The sequence below is a fragment of the Delphinus delphis genome, chromosome 6 (assembly GCF_949987515.2).
Source record: "Delphinus delphis chromosome 6, mDelDel1.2, whole genome shotgun sequence".
NCBI classification, from domain to species: domain Eukaryota; kingdom Metazoa; phylum Chordata; class Mammalia; order Artiodactyla; family Delphinidae; genus Delphinus; species Delphinus delphis.
In genome coordinates, this window is record NC_082688.1 from 8,177,429 (window position 1) to 8,192,334 (window position 14,906).

Below are 14,906 nucleotides of genomic sequence, written 5' to 3' on the forward strand. Positions count from 1 at the left end.
TTTTCTTTCCTTTAAAAAAGAAATAATTCTTCCCCCACCCAAAGATCATAACTGGCCTGGTCTGATTTATTACCTTATAGTGGAGAGTTGAGAACTTTTTTTTTTTTTTTTTGCGGTATGCGGGCCTCTCACTGTTGTGGCCTCTCCCGTTGCGGAGCACAGGCTCCGGACGCGCAGGCTCAGCGGCCATGGCTCACGGACCCAGCCGCTCTGCGGCATGTGGGATCTTCCCGGACCGGGGCACGAACCCATGTCCCCTGCATAGGCAGGTGGACTCTCAACCACTGCTCCACCAGGGAAGCCCCGAGTTGAGAACTGTTAAAGAATTTTACGATCTTCCCAGAATAAAGTTAAAAACCCCATGTTCTGGATGCTTGGGGAGACTCCCATCTCGTCCCACCCATCCACGGCAGAGGACCCTCTCTCTTCTTCCCTGCAGGAGTCTGGGAATAGCCCTCAGGCCCTGGGGCCCATAAGGACTCGTCACCCTTGCCTTTTCTCACACTGTCACCTTTACCTGGCATGACCTCTCCATGCCCACCTATCTATCTAGTGTTTAAATAAGGATTGCTAAGTGCATACAATGGAATACCATCTTTTAAAAATCCTCACAGTTGGCGATTCTTCCAACAAAGTAGTTGCGAGGACCCTGTGAGATGAGGTGGGGAACGTCTGGTGTGATACCTGGATGTGGTACCCACTCCATAAATGGTAGCTATACCTGGGTCTTCACGGAGCAGACTTCTTGCCAATCAGGTCTCAAAGTGTCACCTCCTCCGAGAGGCCCTCCCAGATCACCTTCCTAGGTGGCACCCCCCACACCTGTCACTCCATCCCCTGGTCCTATTATATCATCTTAATGCTTAGCACTCCCTGAAGCCATCTTATTTGTTTATTATCTTTCTCCCTCCAGCTCTGTGAGCACAGGGATCTTAACTATCTTGTTTACTGATGTACCCCCAACACCTACAATAGCGCCTGACGTAGCAGGTGCTCCGTATATTTGTTTTTCATTTTTATTTTTAAAATTTATTTAATTTTTTTGGCCCTGCTGTGCGGCTTGCGGGATCTCAGTTCCTCGACCAGGGCCACAGGCAGTGAAAGCCCGGAATCCTAACCACTAGGGCACCAGGGAACTCCGTTTTTCATTTTTATGTTTTTATTATTTTTAAAAAATTTTATTTATTTATGTTTTGGCTGCGTTGGGTCTTTGTTGCTGTGTGCGGGCTTTCTCTAGTTGCAGCGAGCGGGGGCTACTCTTCGGTGCGGTGCGCAGGCTTCTCCTGTTGTGGAGCACGGGCTCTAGGCGCGCGGGCTTCAGTAGTTGTGGTGCACGGGCTTAGTTGCTCTGTGGCATGTGGGACCTTCCTGGACCAGGGCTTGTACCCATGTCCCCTGCATTGGCAGGCGGACTCCCAACCACTGCATCACCAGGGAAGTCCCTGTTTTTCTTTCTTTTTTTTTTTAAAGAAGATGTTGGGGGTAGGAGTTTATTAATTAATTTATTTATTTTTGGCTGTGTTGGGTCTTCGTTTCTGTGCGAGGGCTTTCCCTAGTTGTGGCAAGCAGGGTCCACTCTTCATCGCCGTGCGCGGGCCTCTCACTATCGCGGCCTCGCGGCCTCTCTTGTGGAGCACAAGCTCCAGACGCGCAGGCTCAGTAATTGTGGCTCACGGGCCTAGTTGCTCCGCGGCATGTGGGATCTTCCCAGACCAGGGCTCGAACCCATGTCCCCTGCATTGGCAGGCAGATTCTCAACCACTGTGCCACCAGGGAAGCCCCCGTTTTTCATTTTTAAATCAACTTTATTGAAGTAGAATTTACATACAATCAAATGCACCCCCTTTAAGTTGTATAGTTTGATGAGTTTTGACAAATATGTACACCTGTGTAACCGTCAAGGCAAAGACCATTTCCATTCATTTCAAAATTTTGGCCCTGAGTTTTTTTGCGGTCAATTCCCCTCTACCCTGCTACATTTTTATGTGTGTGAATTGAACTAATCTTGAATTAGAGAGGACTGGCCCTAAGGTCTGGGGAGAGCTATTCACATGTTTACAATGCCTTTCCACTACTATGATCTTGTTTGTCTCACATGTGAGGCCATGGGTGCTCAGAAAGGCTAGGTGGTGACATGTGACAGAGGGTCTTCAAAGCCAAGAGGGAGAGCCCTCTGGGCTAGGGGCCTGGCACGCTGGGAAGTGTGTGGGTGCTCCAGGCTCACAGGCCTGTGTGCACCAGGGAGCCTGGCAAAAGGCTCGCTTGTGGCCCCACCTCTACCCCAAATGGCCCAGGCCTCCAGGCCAGCTGAGGCGATGCCCTGCGGTGTTCAGATGTCAGCTACCTCCATCTACCCACCTCCCAGAGCAGAGCAGGCCTTTCCAGTCCCTATAGTTTGGGCCATGGGAAAAAGGAAATAAGGTTAGCGGCACCACTGGTGGCTCAAAGAGAACCAGACGCTGGGTGTCAGCTGACTTGGCCTCTGGCTGGGTTCTGCCTCCACCTTGCTGTGTGACCTTGGCAAGTCACTTTCCCTCTCTGGGCCTCAGTTTCTGTCTGTAGAAGGAAACTAATAATCTCTGCCAGCTGGACTTCAACTCCACCTGATAGTTCTCTGCTGCGTGAACACATTCTGCTCTTCAAAGCCTGTGCCTCTGCCTGTGCTTTCCCCACTCCCTGGAATGCTGTTCCTCAGTATCTGCTGTCAAAATTCTGGTTTTTCCAACTTGTAGTTCTGGCACTACTCCTTCTGTGATTTTCCTCAAGACAGAATGTTCTGTTCCTTCCTCCAGTTTCTCTATGCTCTCGAGGGCAGGGACTGTAATGAATAGTAGAATGGTGGGTTCTGTCTACTGAGATGACCCATCGTGTGCCAGGTGCTGTGCTAATCACTCTGCTATCTCATTTAATCCTCACAACAAAGCATCATTATCCTCAGTTGACGGATGAGGAAACTGAGGTTCACAATAATGCCACTTGTCCTGGGTCCCAGAGCAGGTAGGACAACTTGCATCCTCTCTTTTCATCCCCAGCGTCTTGCAGAGGGCCTAGCGAGCAGGCATGTATCACTGAACACATGAACAGTGCCTAGATCAGCGGTCCCCAACATTTTTGGCACCGGGGACCGGTTTCATGGAAGACAATTTTTCCACGGACTTGGCAGGGTGGTGCGATGGTTCAGGTGGTAATGGCAGTGATGGTTCAGGAAGTAATGCGAGTGACGGGGAGCAGCAGATGAAGCTTCGTTCGCTCCCCCGCCCCTCACGTCCTGCTGTGTGGCCCGGTTCCTAACAGGCCACTGGCCTGGATCACATTAGTCAACTTCAAACTTACCTTCTGTGGCGTTGACAGGACTGAAGCACCCGTGCTCAGTAAAGTTAATTTTTATTACCATCATTTTCTGCCTATGTCACACTTACAATAAGAGCTGTCCAATTACAGGGTGGGGCACGCTGACAAGTTAAGTACTGAGTCACTGGAGTAAGCAAGCAGAAACTGGGTCACTCTTGCTATGCAGTACAGGAGGTCTGAGCATCAGCGGCCAAAGGATGACCTCTGCTACCCCAGTCCATGATTTGGGGATCCCAGGGGTTAACCTGTCTCCCCTACCGGCTTGGGGGATAGTGTGGGTAGAATTGAAACACATTCCCCTGCTACACGTGACCCAATCAATGCCCAGCCCCGCAGGCCCGGTACCCAAAGTCCATGCTGGTCCGTGGGTTTTGAATCTGAGTCTTTTACAAACTGTAAAGTACTTTTTTTTTTCTATTTCTGACTTGCCCTGTCTCACAAACCACTTCCCAACTGAAGTACCCATATGCCGAGCCTGAAGAATGTCCGCCTGGCACCGGGACCAGGGGTGCCTTTGGGCCGGAGCCTTGCCTGCCACCTCCCTTTTCCCTGCACTATTGTGCAAGACAGGAGGGCACACCTTCTGGGGCAGGTCGGATCAAGGCCAGGGAACTTCCTGAGGGCTGGCGGCGGCGGGCGGGGCTGGGGGCAGGGGAGCAGGGGCGGGAGGAGTGCGCCTAGGCGTCGCCTACCGGTCCCCTACGTCCTCCTCGGCGAGATTCTCTTCCCAAGCGGGTCGGGGAGGGGGTGACACTCAGGCTGGAGCCCCCCCAGACACTCCCGTTCTTTCCGATGCCCCCACCAGCCCCATCTCTTTCTTCGTTTTGATCACGGTCCGGTGCGCCTCCCTCTGCGTCTCTCCTCGCTCTCCCTTTCTCCGACCTTCTCTTTGTTTCCGTCTTGCGGGCGGTCCCGGCATCCCCGGCCCCCTGCCCCGCCCGCCAGCCAGCCCGCCAGCCCTCCAGCCCGCCAGCCTGCCAGCCACCGATGAGGGGGCGGGGCTCAGCTCCGGGGGCGTGGCCTGGCGGGGCGGGGCGGGCGCGGTAGGGCTGCTGGGCCACGGGCTGGGGCGCGAGGCGGAGGCGGTCCGCGGACTGACGCTGCTAGAGCCGAAGCGCGAGCCGGGCGAGGCCGCAGCCAGGGGCGGCAGGAGCGGCGGGAGCAGGGCTGGTCGGCTCCATGGCGCCAGTGGCGCCCGTCTGAGCAGCGCGGGCAGCGGCAGGCGGCGGCCGGATCGGGCCGCGGCTTTTACTCACCATGGGGGACGTGCTGTCCACGCACCTGGACGACGCCAGGCGCCAGCACATCGCAGGTGAGTCCCGCGCAGCGCGCGCAGGGGGTCCGGCGGGGAGCCCCCGGCCACGCCCCCATCCCGGCCAGCCTGCTGGGGTCTCGGGAGAGTCAGGCCCCGGGCAGGGCGGGAGTGGCTGGGGGACCAAGACTGTTGTCCAAGCTTGTTTCTTGTACGTCTGAGCGCCCCTTCCCGGCCCCTTCTGAGGCCGCCCTTCCCCCTCCCGGGGGGACTCGAACTCCCACCCACCCCTTGGAGCCGGGTCTCGTCGGATCCACCAACACACTACCGCAGTCGAACTATGGGAGGGGTCGCAGCCTCCCCTTAACCTTGGGTATCCCCGCCCGGAAGCGGTCCAGGCCCACTCGGCCAGCGTGTCCTGACCTTCCCTAGCTGTCCCAGTCCCCCACTCGCCCTGGCCCCAGCCCCAGTACACGTGGCCGAGGCTTCTAGGGGATTGGCCCATCAAGGCCTGAGACTGAGCCTGGGGAGTGGGCTTAGGATAAATGGGATACACAGGAGCGGTGGGTCAGAATCCCTGTCCTCGGACTCCGGCACAGCAGGGTGCTTCTGCTGCCAGCTTGTTTAGGGGGCTGGTCAGGGCCGGAGCCCAGCCTCCTCAGCCCCCTCCTTCAGCCGTCTCTGCACAGTGGCCACTTCTCAGAAGGGCAGCTGCGCCCTCCCCCCTCCCTGGGGAAGCCCAGGGACTGCAGCAGGGTCCTGGGTTCCTCCTCCCCAAAACTCAGAGAGTGGAGAGAGAGGGTGAGACCCTCTGGCTGCCTGGGAAACTCAGTTCTGCGTGAGGCTGCCTGGGTGGAACCCCAGCATCTGTTTCCCAGCCATGAGATCTTGGACAAGTCTCCTAATGTCCTGGCCCCTCACAGTTTTCTTCTCTTCGAAATGGGGTGAATGATTTCTTCCTTATTAATAGACTTAAGTGAGCTAATTCACATAGCTTGCTTAGCACAGCCTGGCATAGAGGAGACCCCAGTGCATGGGGTGCTGGTCCATGTAGGATGGAGGGGGAAGCCTATGGAAAGAGGAGGCCGTTCCTCTTGGTTGAATCTGCCTTTCTCTGTCTGGTGGACCCAGAGCACAGTGTCCGCCTACACTTATCATGATGTGTCCTGCAGTTCTCTAGAGTTTCAGAAGCTGAGTTCTGCCACTCAGACCCCTGGAGAACAGAAACCAGGGGTCCCTTAACGCCGGGTTCCCACCCCAGCTGGGCACAAAGGTTTGTCCTGTGACTGTGGTTCTGGGCTCACGACCTGAAATTCCCCTTTGTGCCAGGCCTGGGCCCGGGGCCAGTGGTGAGGGTGATGAAGAAATGAGTCAGACCCTCTCCAGCGTCAGACCAGCAGGGGGTTAAGTCCTGGAATACTTGCTTGTAGGACAGGCCTGGACTCTGGGAGGAGGAAGGCCTAGGCGGAGTCTTCCTGTCCCCTCCCTGTTGGTGGCAGCCTCCTGGGCCTCTGTAACAGTCCATCCATTCACGACCTCCTGTTGGGGCCCCTCACCCGGCCTGGTTGGGGTGTGCTGCGCCTTCTTTGGTGGGGTTTCTCCTCCCTCCACACCCAGCTCCGGCTCTCCCCCTCTTCCCACCTCCTGGGCTGAGAACTGCCACTTCACAGGAGAGGAGACTGAGGCCACAGAAGGTGAAGTGTCCTCTCCTGGACAGGGCTGGGTTTGTTTTGTGGATGCCAAGTTGGTGGAAGAGGGCTGTGCGCACTCAGAGCCTGCTGGCCTCTTTCTTCTCAACACTTCAGTGCTATTAATAACCCTCCTTAAATGCCTCAAATTCCTGGTCCAGACTCACCTGAGGGGGCTCCTGCAGTGCCGAGTGGGAGGGGAGGAAACCAGCGAGCCTCCAGCCCCTCCCGCGGGAGGGAGCTGCCTTGGATATCTCTGTTGTGGGGAATGGGGGCGTGCTTTGCCCCCTCAGCGATCCTCGCATTGTCCTCACCCCACCCACGGAGCAGCCAGCGCAGCGAGCACTTGCCCGCAGGACAATTAAAATTCCAGAGCCCTTCCGACCCCGGGACCCAGGGCCGCCCCACAGCGAAGTCAGCTGTGCTCTGAGCTCCGAGGCCTGTTCCTGGTTGGGTTCTGTGGCTTGGCCAGTGGCTTCCCGGGATTTGCACCCGCCTTGAGGAGGTGAGCAGGTGAGTGCCAGCCTGCAAGTCCTGGCAGGGGTCAGGCGCGCTCCTGCCACGGCGCTGCTTTGCCATCACGGCGTCTTTCATCCTGAGATTTCAAAGCTCCCGGCAAGCAGGGGCTTGTTCTCACACCAGCGGCCCCGTGGGGCTAGTGGCAGGATGATTCTCTTCCTTCTTTCATGAGGGAGTTTGTGTGGAGGAAGAACCCTGGCCTGGGAGCCAGGAGGCCTGCGTAACCTAAGGCAGCCGCTTACTTAACTCTCTTCAGTCTGTTTCTCACTGTGACTGAAAGGGTGTCTTCCCTGTGGGCCATAGTCCCTTCCAGCTCTGAGGGCCTAACCATCCCAAAGTTTCCCCACAAATCTCCTCAGATTTGAGCCCCTCAAGGTCCCAACACTGACTCCACAGCAAGTTAACTGGCATGACCTTGGGCCAGCATCTGAATCTCAAGTGTTCTTATCTGTAGAATGGGAATAATGAAACCTGGCCCAGTGCTTGGGGCATAGTAAGTACTTAGCAAACAACTGCCATTATTATTGAGATTGTTCTTTACTCTCTGTTCTTGAGAGTGGCCAGGTGTTTGGAGTTTGAAGCAAGCAACTGTAGCTGTGGTTTAGGTCCTGTTTCTCTGAGGTTTGTCCAGTCCCTGGGGTCAGGGTTGATGCTGGGATGCAAGAATCCACCTGGGTTTTTAGAAACCTTGATTACCTTCTGTGTTGGCATATGTGTGAGATGGCTGTGGGCTATCTGGAGTGGGTCCAGAGAGCAGTGAGGGGAGGACCCATATGACAAGGAAAGAACTAAGACGTGGAGAGGTGGGGGGTAGGGTTAGGCCAACTCACACCTTCTACCTGGCACAGAGGCCAGGACAAGAACAAGAGTGGAAGCGTCCACTGGCTTCTATCAGTGCTGTAAGAGGGGTTCTTTGCATATGGTCTGAGCCACGTAAACCAAGATGGAGCAGGTGAGGGAGTGAGCTCACTGTTGCTCGAGGTATGCAAGTAGGGGCTGGGTGCCGTGCCCTTAGCAGGAAACCTGGCCCTGCTTGGTGTGGGTCAGGGGGATGGGGGCTCTGCCTCAAGGACGGACTTGAAAGACTGAATCATTGCTCCAGAAATTCTGTTGATCAAGATGAAATTGTGGGGGCCAAGGAACCGCCCCCCCCCCGGCACACACACATACACACAGTGCCCTTAAGGTTTATTACCCGAGAGCGCTAGCACAGAAGTTTGCCAGGGCCTGTGCTCCTCCCTTCTGCCGGCCTCACCTTTCCCCTTGCTAATTCTTTTTTTAAATACCAGCTTTATTGAAATGCAATTCACCTGCCAGCCAATTCACCCACTTAAAGTGTTACCATTCAATGGTTTTTTTGTATATTCACACAGTTGTGCAACCTTCCCCACAATCGATTTTAGAACATTACGTCACCCATCAGAGAAACTCTCCACCCATTAGTAGTCACCCCCCGCTTCCCCCTCAGTCCTTCCCAACTCTAGGCAACACTGCTAATGTCGTCTGATTGCAAAAGTAACACACACGCAAGCAATGTGGGAGTGGAAAATGAAAAAAGCAGAGCTCTTCCATCTTCCCTCCCTTCAATCCCACTGCCCAGAAGAAATCCCTCAAGATTGGTGTGTCACTGTTTCCAAACGCCCATCTGTGTACATATACATTTAACTCTGTTTATAAAAAGAGGTGCAATTATATGTTTCTGTGGTTTGACTTGTTTCACTCAGTATATTGTAGATACCCTTCCATGTCAGAACACGTGAGTCTGCCTTCTTCTGTGGGTGTTTCTTTCTGTGCGTGGCAAGGTTTATTTACCCAGACCCCTGTTAACCGACGTTGGGTTGTTTCCAGTGTTTTGCTAGTAATCACGGTGCTGCCTGAACCTCCTTGCACATATCCTGCACCAGGTTCCGGTGTCAGAGCGGCCTCAAAATGGAACTCCTGGGTCACGTTTTGATGTGTTGACACAGAGCCTCTGAAAAGGCTGTAAACATTTGACACTCCCTCCTGACAGCATGTGGTACTTCAGTACCAAGTATTATCACCCCTTTTGACAATCAGATATGAAAAAGGGGGTATCTTTTTAATTTATTGAACAGAATAATTAATATCTTTCCTCCAAGTTGATTTTAAAAAACTGCCTTTCCTCATTCGGGCAGTGGTTGAAGGTCCCAGGAGTTTAGGGGTGGAGGGTCTGCCTTTGGCCACCCCCCCACCCAGGTGCGTGGCTTCCTGGATGCAGCCGTGGGCTTTTCAGGGAGCCCAGGCTGGCCGGAAGCAGTGCTCCACCACCACCCCCTTCGCTGCTGCCCTTAGCCAAGGTCTGGGTCAGCCCCTGGGGGTAAAGCGTCTGGGGATTCTGCCCTGCTCTTGTGTCGTCTTACATAACGTGCTTTTGTTGGCGTTGACCCTGCCCTCCCCCTCCATCCAGCCTCCACTTGTCTGTTCCTTTCCCACCGCTGGGGCCTGAGCGCCGGCCTCGCCTGCTCAGAGCTGCCTCCCATCTCACCCCTCCATCCTTCCCACACACGCTGCCAAAGAGACCTTTCTAAACCCAAACTGGGCCATGGGCCTCCCTTCCTGCCACCTGAGGAGCGAGGGTTAGGAGTCACTCACCACCATCCTGCAATAACTTTATTCTTTCGTGGTATTTCCCTTCTGTGTTTTACACGTCGCTGAGGCCATGACTCAGTTTGTGCCTCGCTCCTTGCACTAAACGATTCATAGTAAACACCGCTCCCAGGTCATCAGACCCTCCCTGGAAGCGTCCTCCAAAGCTACATCTGTTCCACCTGAGGCCGTCCATGCAGACATTTTTCTTAGCCTTTCCCCTAATGTAGGACGTTGCCATGCTCCACTGTGACCAAAGAGGTGGTTTTCAGGGGCAAACTGAGTCACTGTGTTTGTTTCCTTTCCCGCTCTCGTCAGCTTCCCTGCTGAAGACAGACTCATCCTCTTGCCCTACGCCCCCTCCCCACCCCCCAGCCTACTTCCACCAACCTGGGCATTTCAAGGAAGGCCCGTCCTGGGAGGCCCGGACACCTCTGAGCATCTTTCTTTGGGAGCCTGCTCAAAGGAGCTGCCGGTGAGCTGGGGACACGGACTGATGCCCGTGGCGTCTGGGTGTGACCACGTAGGTCCTGCCGCTTCCCCAGCCTGCAGCCTGCAGGGAGTCCACTGATTTGTCTCCTGCCTGAGGATGGTAGTTGATGGACTGCACTGCTCCCGGCTCTGAACCTGTAAGATTAGCCATCGCTTAACGGAGCACTTACTCTGTGCCAAGCCTTCCTTTGTTTCTCTGCATCTGCACCCTCCGCCTCCCTCCCCAGCATTTTACAGGCCAGTGGTTAGGGGTGCGGGGGCCGAGCAGGTTAGTGGCAGGGGCCGAGTGGGAAGAGCGGCATGTGTCAGAGACTGGGTTGCACACATCTGTCCTCCCGTCTTTACTCGGCTGGACTCAAGTCTGCCTTTGGCCAGTCCTGCCCTCCTGCCGGCGCCCCGTCCTCCTCCGCAGGCAGAGCTCGTGACTCACTCCAGCCCCGGTCTCCTCGTAGCATCCTCCTGCGGTCGGTCACAGAAATTCCTGAGCTGCTTTTCCTTCCCCTGCCCCACCCCCACCGACTTCCCTCCCTGAGGAAGAAGGGTTTTCTGTCGAAGGTGCTGGGCAGAGTTTGAAGGAAACATGAAGGCAGATGCCTAAGTTTAAAACCCTCGAGGGTGGAGCAGAGCCATGCCCCTCTTCTGATAGAATCTTAGGGCCTGAGTCATGGAACACTGCAATCTTCTGATCTCCCAGATTTTAAAACTGGAAGAACAGGAAGTGCCCATCTCTCCAGGGCAGCTGGTTCCACCCCTGGGAACCATCTCGGTTTGGAGATGTGCTACCTCTGGCCCACAGAGGTGAAGGGACCAGCCTGGTGACACAGTGGATGGTAAGTTAGAAGGAAGCAGGGAGTCCAGAGGTCTGGGCGAGGCTGTGCGCTCAGACTGCTTGGGTGTGAGTCCGAGCTTTGCCACTCGACGGTGTTTGAGGACAGGTTGGCCACCCTCTCTGAGCCTCAGTGTCTTCCTTCCGTTAAAGAGGATGAGAGTGCTGGCTTCTCAGGGCGTAGAATCAGGAGTGACAGCCCCTGCGCGGTGCAGCACGGGGCTGGTGAGTGGTGAGAGCACAGCGCGTGGTAGCTCCAGGACACCACCTGGAGGGAGATGGGCCAGGTCTGTCCTGTAGCCTCAGGCACCCAGACCCCTGCCATGTGTTCCAGGAAGTTGGCATGCCCCAGGTTGAGGAGCACCAGCCTGTGGCCCTGGACATCTGCAGCGGTCAGCAGGCACCTGGAGGGTGGTGAGACGGGCTGTGGTCACACAGGAGAGTCAGTCAACGGCATTACCTACTCTGTGTCCGATGTTGGGCAGGGCCCAGGAATGAAGGGGCAAAAGACAGATAGGAACACACCCCCCCTTGCCTGGCCACGTGTCCAGAATTATTTGCTTGATCTGGGTCTCGAGCCTGGTCCTGTTGACTTTTTGCTGTGTGACTCTGAACCAATGGCTATGCCTCTCCGTGCCTTTTCTTCCCATCTGTGACCCCCTAAGACCAGTATCTACTTATGGGAGTTCTCTGTCTCTGAAAACCTTTTCCTAGTGGTCTTAGGTACCTTCTAAAGGCAGGGCTGGGTGGGTTTGGATGTAAGAAGTTGAGGGAGAGGGTCGCCATCTGCATGCCTGTGAGAGCCCACAGGCATGTGATGAGCTCTTGCCCCAGACACACTTGGTCATCCTTTTATTCATTCAGTCAGTGGTTACTGAGCTCCTACTGTGTGCCAGGCACTGTGCTAGACACCAGGGACACACTGATACCCGAACTCTGACGCAGCCCCTGCCATGTGGCGCTGCCTGGCTGGCTGTCCCTCTTCAGGGTGAGGAGTGTTCTCGAGGCGGGGGGCGGGAGGGGGGATCTTCACCAGGAAAGTGTGAGAGGGGAACTGGCCCAGTGGCTGGGGGGGGGGGATGGGGTGAAGAGGAGAGAGCCACATAGGCTGGCCCTAGAGAAGAGGGGACTTTGTCCTGAGTGTCCTGGGGAGGCCTAGGAGGGTGGGTGAGAGGGGAGCCCCGTGGTGAGAGGGGCCCAAACCAGTGCGGATGGGGTACAGTCAGGGGACGTGTGTGTGTGTGTGTGTGTGTGTGTGTGTGTGTAGGGGTGATGGAGCAACCAGGCCTTGGTGATGGTGATGTGTGAGGTTGGGAAGATCTGGTGCCTGTTCTTGGCCCTGCAGGATTGATGGACCCCCCATAGGCTGTTTTATTGAGGTAGCCAGGGGTCCTAGCTCCCCCTGCTCCCATTCCTTTGATGACTCACTCCCTACCACAGCAGCTCTTGGTATGAGGACCTTTGCTTCCAGGGGCAGAGTGGAAAGAGGGCGGGCCTGGATTCTGGGGACCCGGCTTCGAGATCTTGTCTCAACTGCCCCTTCCCCTGGCCTCGGGTTCCTCATCTGTAAAGTGGGCCTAAGGTAGCCCAGATGCGCTCGGTTATTGTGAGGGATCAGCGAGATGATGTGGGAAGTGCTGGCTCCTGTGATGACCAGTCATTACTGTTGCACATCACCCTTGATAGGACACTGGCCGAGGGAGTCCTTCCTCTCAGGGGAACGAAAGTGCAGGGCATGGGCCAGGGTGCAGGGCCCACCTGCAGGGCCAGGGACTCCAGTGGGTAACCAGGCACCCAGGAGGGGCAGAGGAAAAATGAATTGTGGTTTGGAAACTGCGAACCCCACTTTCCCACCCACACATCTGTGGCCAAGCCAGCCGCAGCTGCTGTCCTTCCTCCCCACGCCCGACAGAGCTGTTTGTGTCCAGCCAAGTTTGTGAAGCCAGAATCTTCTAGAAGAGGAGTCCCTTGGGCAGGAAGCTACTCACCCTCTTGTGCTTTATTTACGTGCCTCTAATCCTTCCCACCTGCCGGGAGCCATTTATGGGTGCAGCCTGGGAGGCAAGAGTCTCAGGGCTGGTGCCAGGCGACCTCTGGCAAGCCCTTCTTCCTCTCTGGCCCTGTTTTGCCAATCTGTGCAATGGGGCACTAACACAATCTCTAGTACCCTCCTGGCTCTGACCTCTTGGGAGCCTGTAGGCTTTGGGCTGTGTTGAAAGCACAGAGCAGGTGCCCAGCAATTATTTGTTTATTTATTTTGTGGTACGCGGGCCTCTCACTGCTGTGGCCTCTCCCGTTGTGGAGCACAGGCTCCAGATGCGCAGGCTCAGCGGCCATGGGCCACGGGCCCAGCCGCTCCGCGGCATGTGGGATCTTCCCGGACCGGGGCACGAACCCGTGTCCCCTGCATCGGCAGGCGGACTCTCAATCACTGCACCACCAGGGAAGCCCCAGCAATTATTTATTGTGTGATGCCATCTTGTTGTGGAGGGAAAGAGCCCACTCTGAAAACTGTCTTGTGCTGGGCCTGAGCTGGGTGGTGGGGATGAAGCAGTGACGCGAGCCCTGATCTCACGGGACTCATGCCATCCAAGACGCTTCCATGAAGCTGAACGCAATGTGGTTTGTGTTACAAAGACAGTGGATCTTTATGTTTTCTGAAGTGCACATTGGTTTTAAATCTGGTCAGCCCAACTCAAGGGGCAGCATGTCTGGCCTTGACCAGGAGGCAACTGGCTTCTGCCTGCAAAGGCCCCGTGGCCTTGGGCAAGTTACTCTCCGCCTTCAGTAAAACGGGAAGGTGATCCCTGCCTCTGGGGCATGTGAAGATTCTGGGAGGCAGTTGCTCCTGGCACATGGAACCCGCTGGGTAAGTGGCAGTTCCATTTAGCTGAGTCCTTGGGGGAGCAGTGAGTCCTTGGGGGAGTCCTTGGGGGAGCAGTGTCATTTGCCCACCAGGGATTTTAGGAGCGATGGGACCTCCAGAGGGGAGTGGGCTGACAATTGCAGTTCTGTTTTTTTTTTTTTTTTTTGCAGTTCTGTTTTTGTTTTTTGTTTGTTTTTTTGGAAGTGTTCGCTGGAGAGGAGTGGGAAGGGGAGAAAAGAGAACAGGGCTGAAGCTTTGGGGAGTCTGGGCCCCGCTGGGCTGCGGTTAGCATGGAAGGTTTGCTCGCGGCCTGGCCTGCTCAGGCCGCAGATCCCCCTTGCCCTGAGTTTGGAGCTCGCTGATGGGCCATGGCTGCTTTCCTTTTCTGGCCCAGACCTCCCTGCTCGCCAGGAAGGACCCTTCGCAGTCATCTGACCAATCCCCTCCTCCATTTCATAAGTGAGTAAACTGAGGCCCAGAAAGAGGAAAGGACATTCCCAGGGTCTCAGAGGCTGCAGACCTGGGACGGGAACCCGGGGCCCTTTCCATTCCTGGACACCCCAGACAGCGAAGCCTGGTCAGGAAGGAGGGATGGGCCCGGGTGGGGCTGTGAAGGTTATAATTTTGAAAACTGAGTAAACAAACAAGCCCTCTTATGAGAGAAGCGGCCCTGTGCTGGCCTCACAGACAGGCCTGTGTCTGAGGAGACAGCCCAGTCCTGTCCACATGCAGACAGCTAGGTGTTGTGGAGGATTAAAAAAAAAGCGAAGCGACCTTCCCCTCCACCCCCACTGCCATATTTCAGGCTGCCAGGAAAAGGAGCGGGGAGAGGCCTGATCCCCCAGGACGACCACTGCTCAGCCCGGCCGAGGGCAGCCCTCCGGGCTCTGCTCAGCACAGTCACGGCTCACTGTGGGGCTTTGGGCAGGGGGCTTCCCCTCTCTGAACCTCAGTTCCCCCGTCTCGAAAATGGGGGCGATTCCATCTCTCAAGGAGGGTGGCCGGGGGGCACGGGGTGGGACACGATTTGGGCTGAGTGGCTGAGCACAACGAGCCCTTTCTCTCACGCTGACCTGAGTCTTTGTGGCCAGAGGTGAGGCCCCTTTCTCGGGGCAGAAGTGTTACTTTCTCAGGCCTGCCTGCTCCTGGGAGACAAACCTCCACTCCGAGTCGGGCTGTAGCAGGCCACCCAGCTCAGCTTTCCCGTTTTCCTGTTGAAATTGTGGCAGAATCTGAGAGGAGGTGCTTCTGGGGCCTGCCCTGCAGGCTGGGGGCCGGGCCGCAGTCAGGCCTGGAGCCCCCCAG

At 56.0% G+C, this 14,906-nt stretch overlaps 1 protein-coding gene across 1 annotated transcript in view; it reads left to right on the forward strand.

The window, feature by feature from the left end:
- The first annotated feature begins 4,437 nt into the window (after positions 1 to 4,437).
- NIBAN2 (niban apoptosis regulator 2) overlaps positions 4,438 to 14,906 on the forward strand; it is a 56,625-nt gene continuing 46,156 nt past the window's right edge. The window contains exon 1 of the mRNA XM_060014119.1: positions 4,438 to 4,663. Within this exon, the coding sequence (XP_059870102.1) occupies positions 4,609 to 4,663 (55 nt within the window). The 5' untranslated portion in view covers positions 4,438 to 4,608. The remainder of the gene's footprint in view (positions 4,664 to 14,906) is intronic.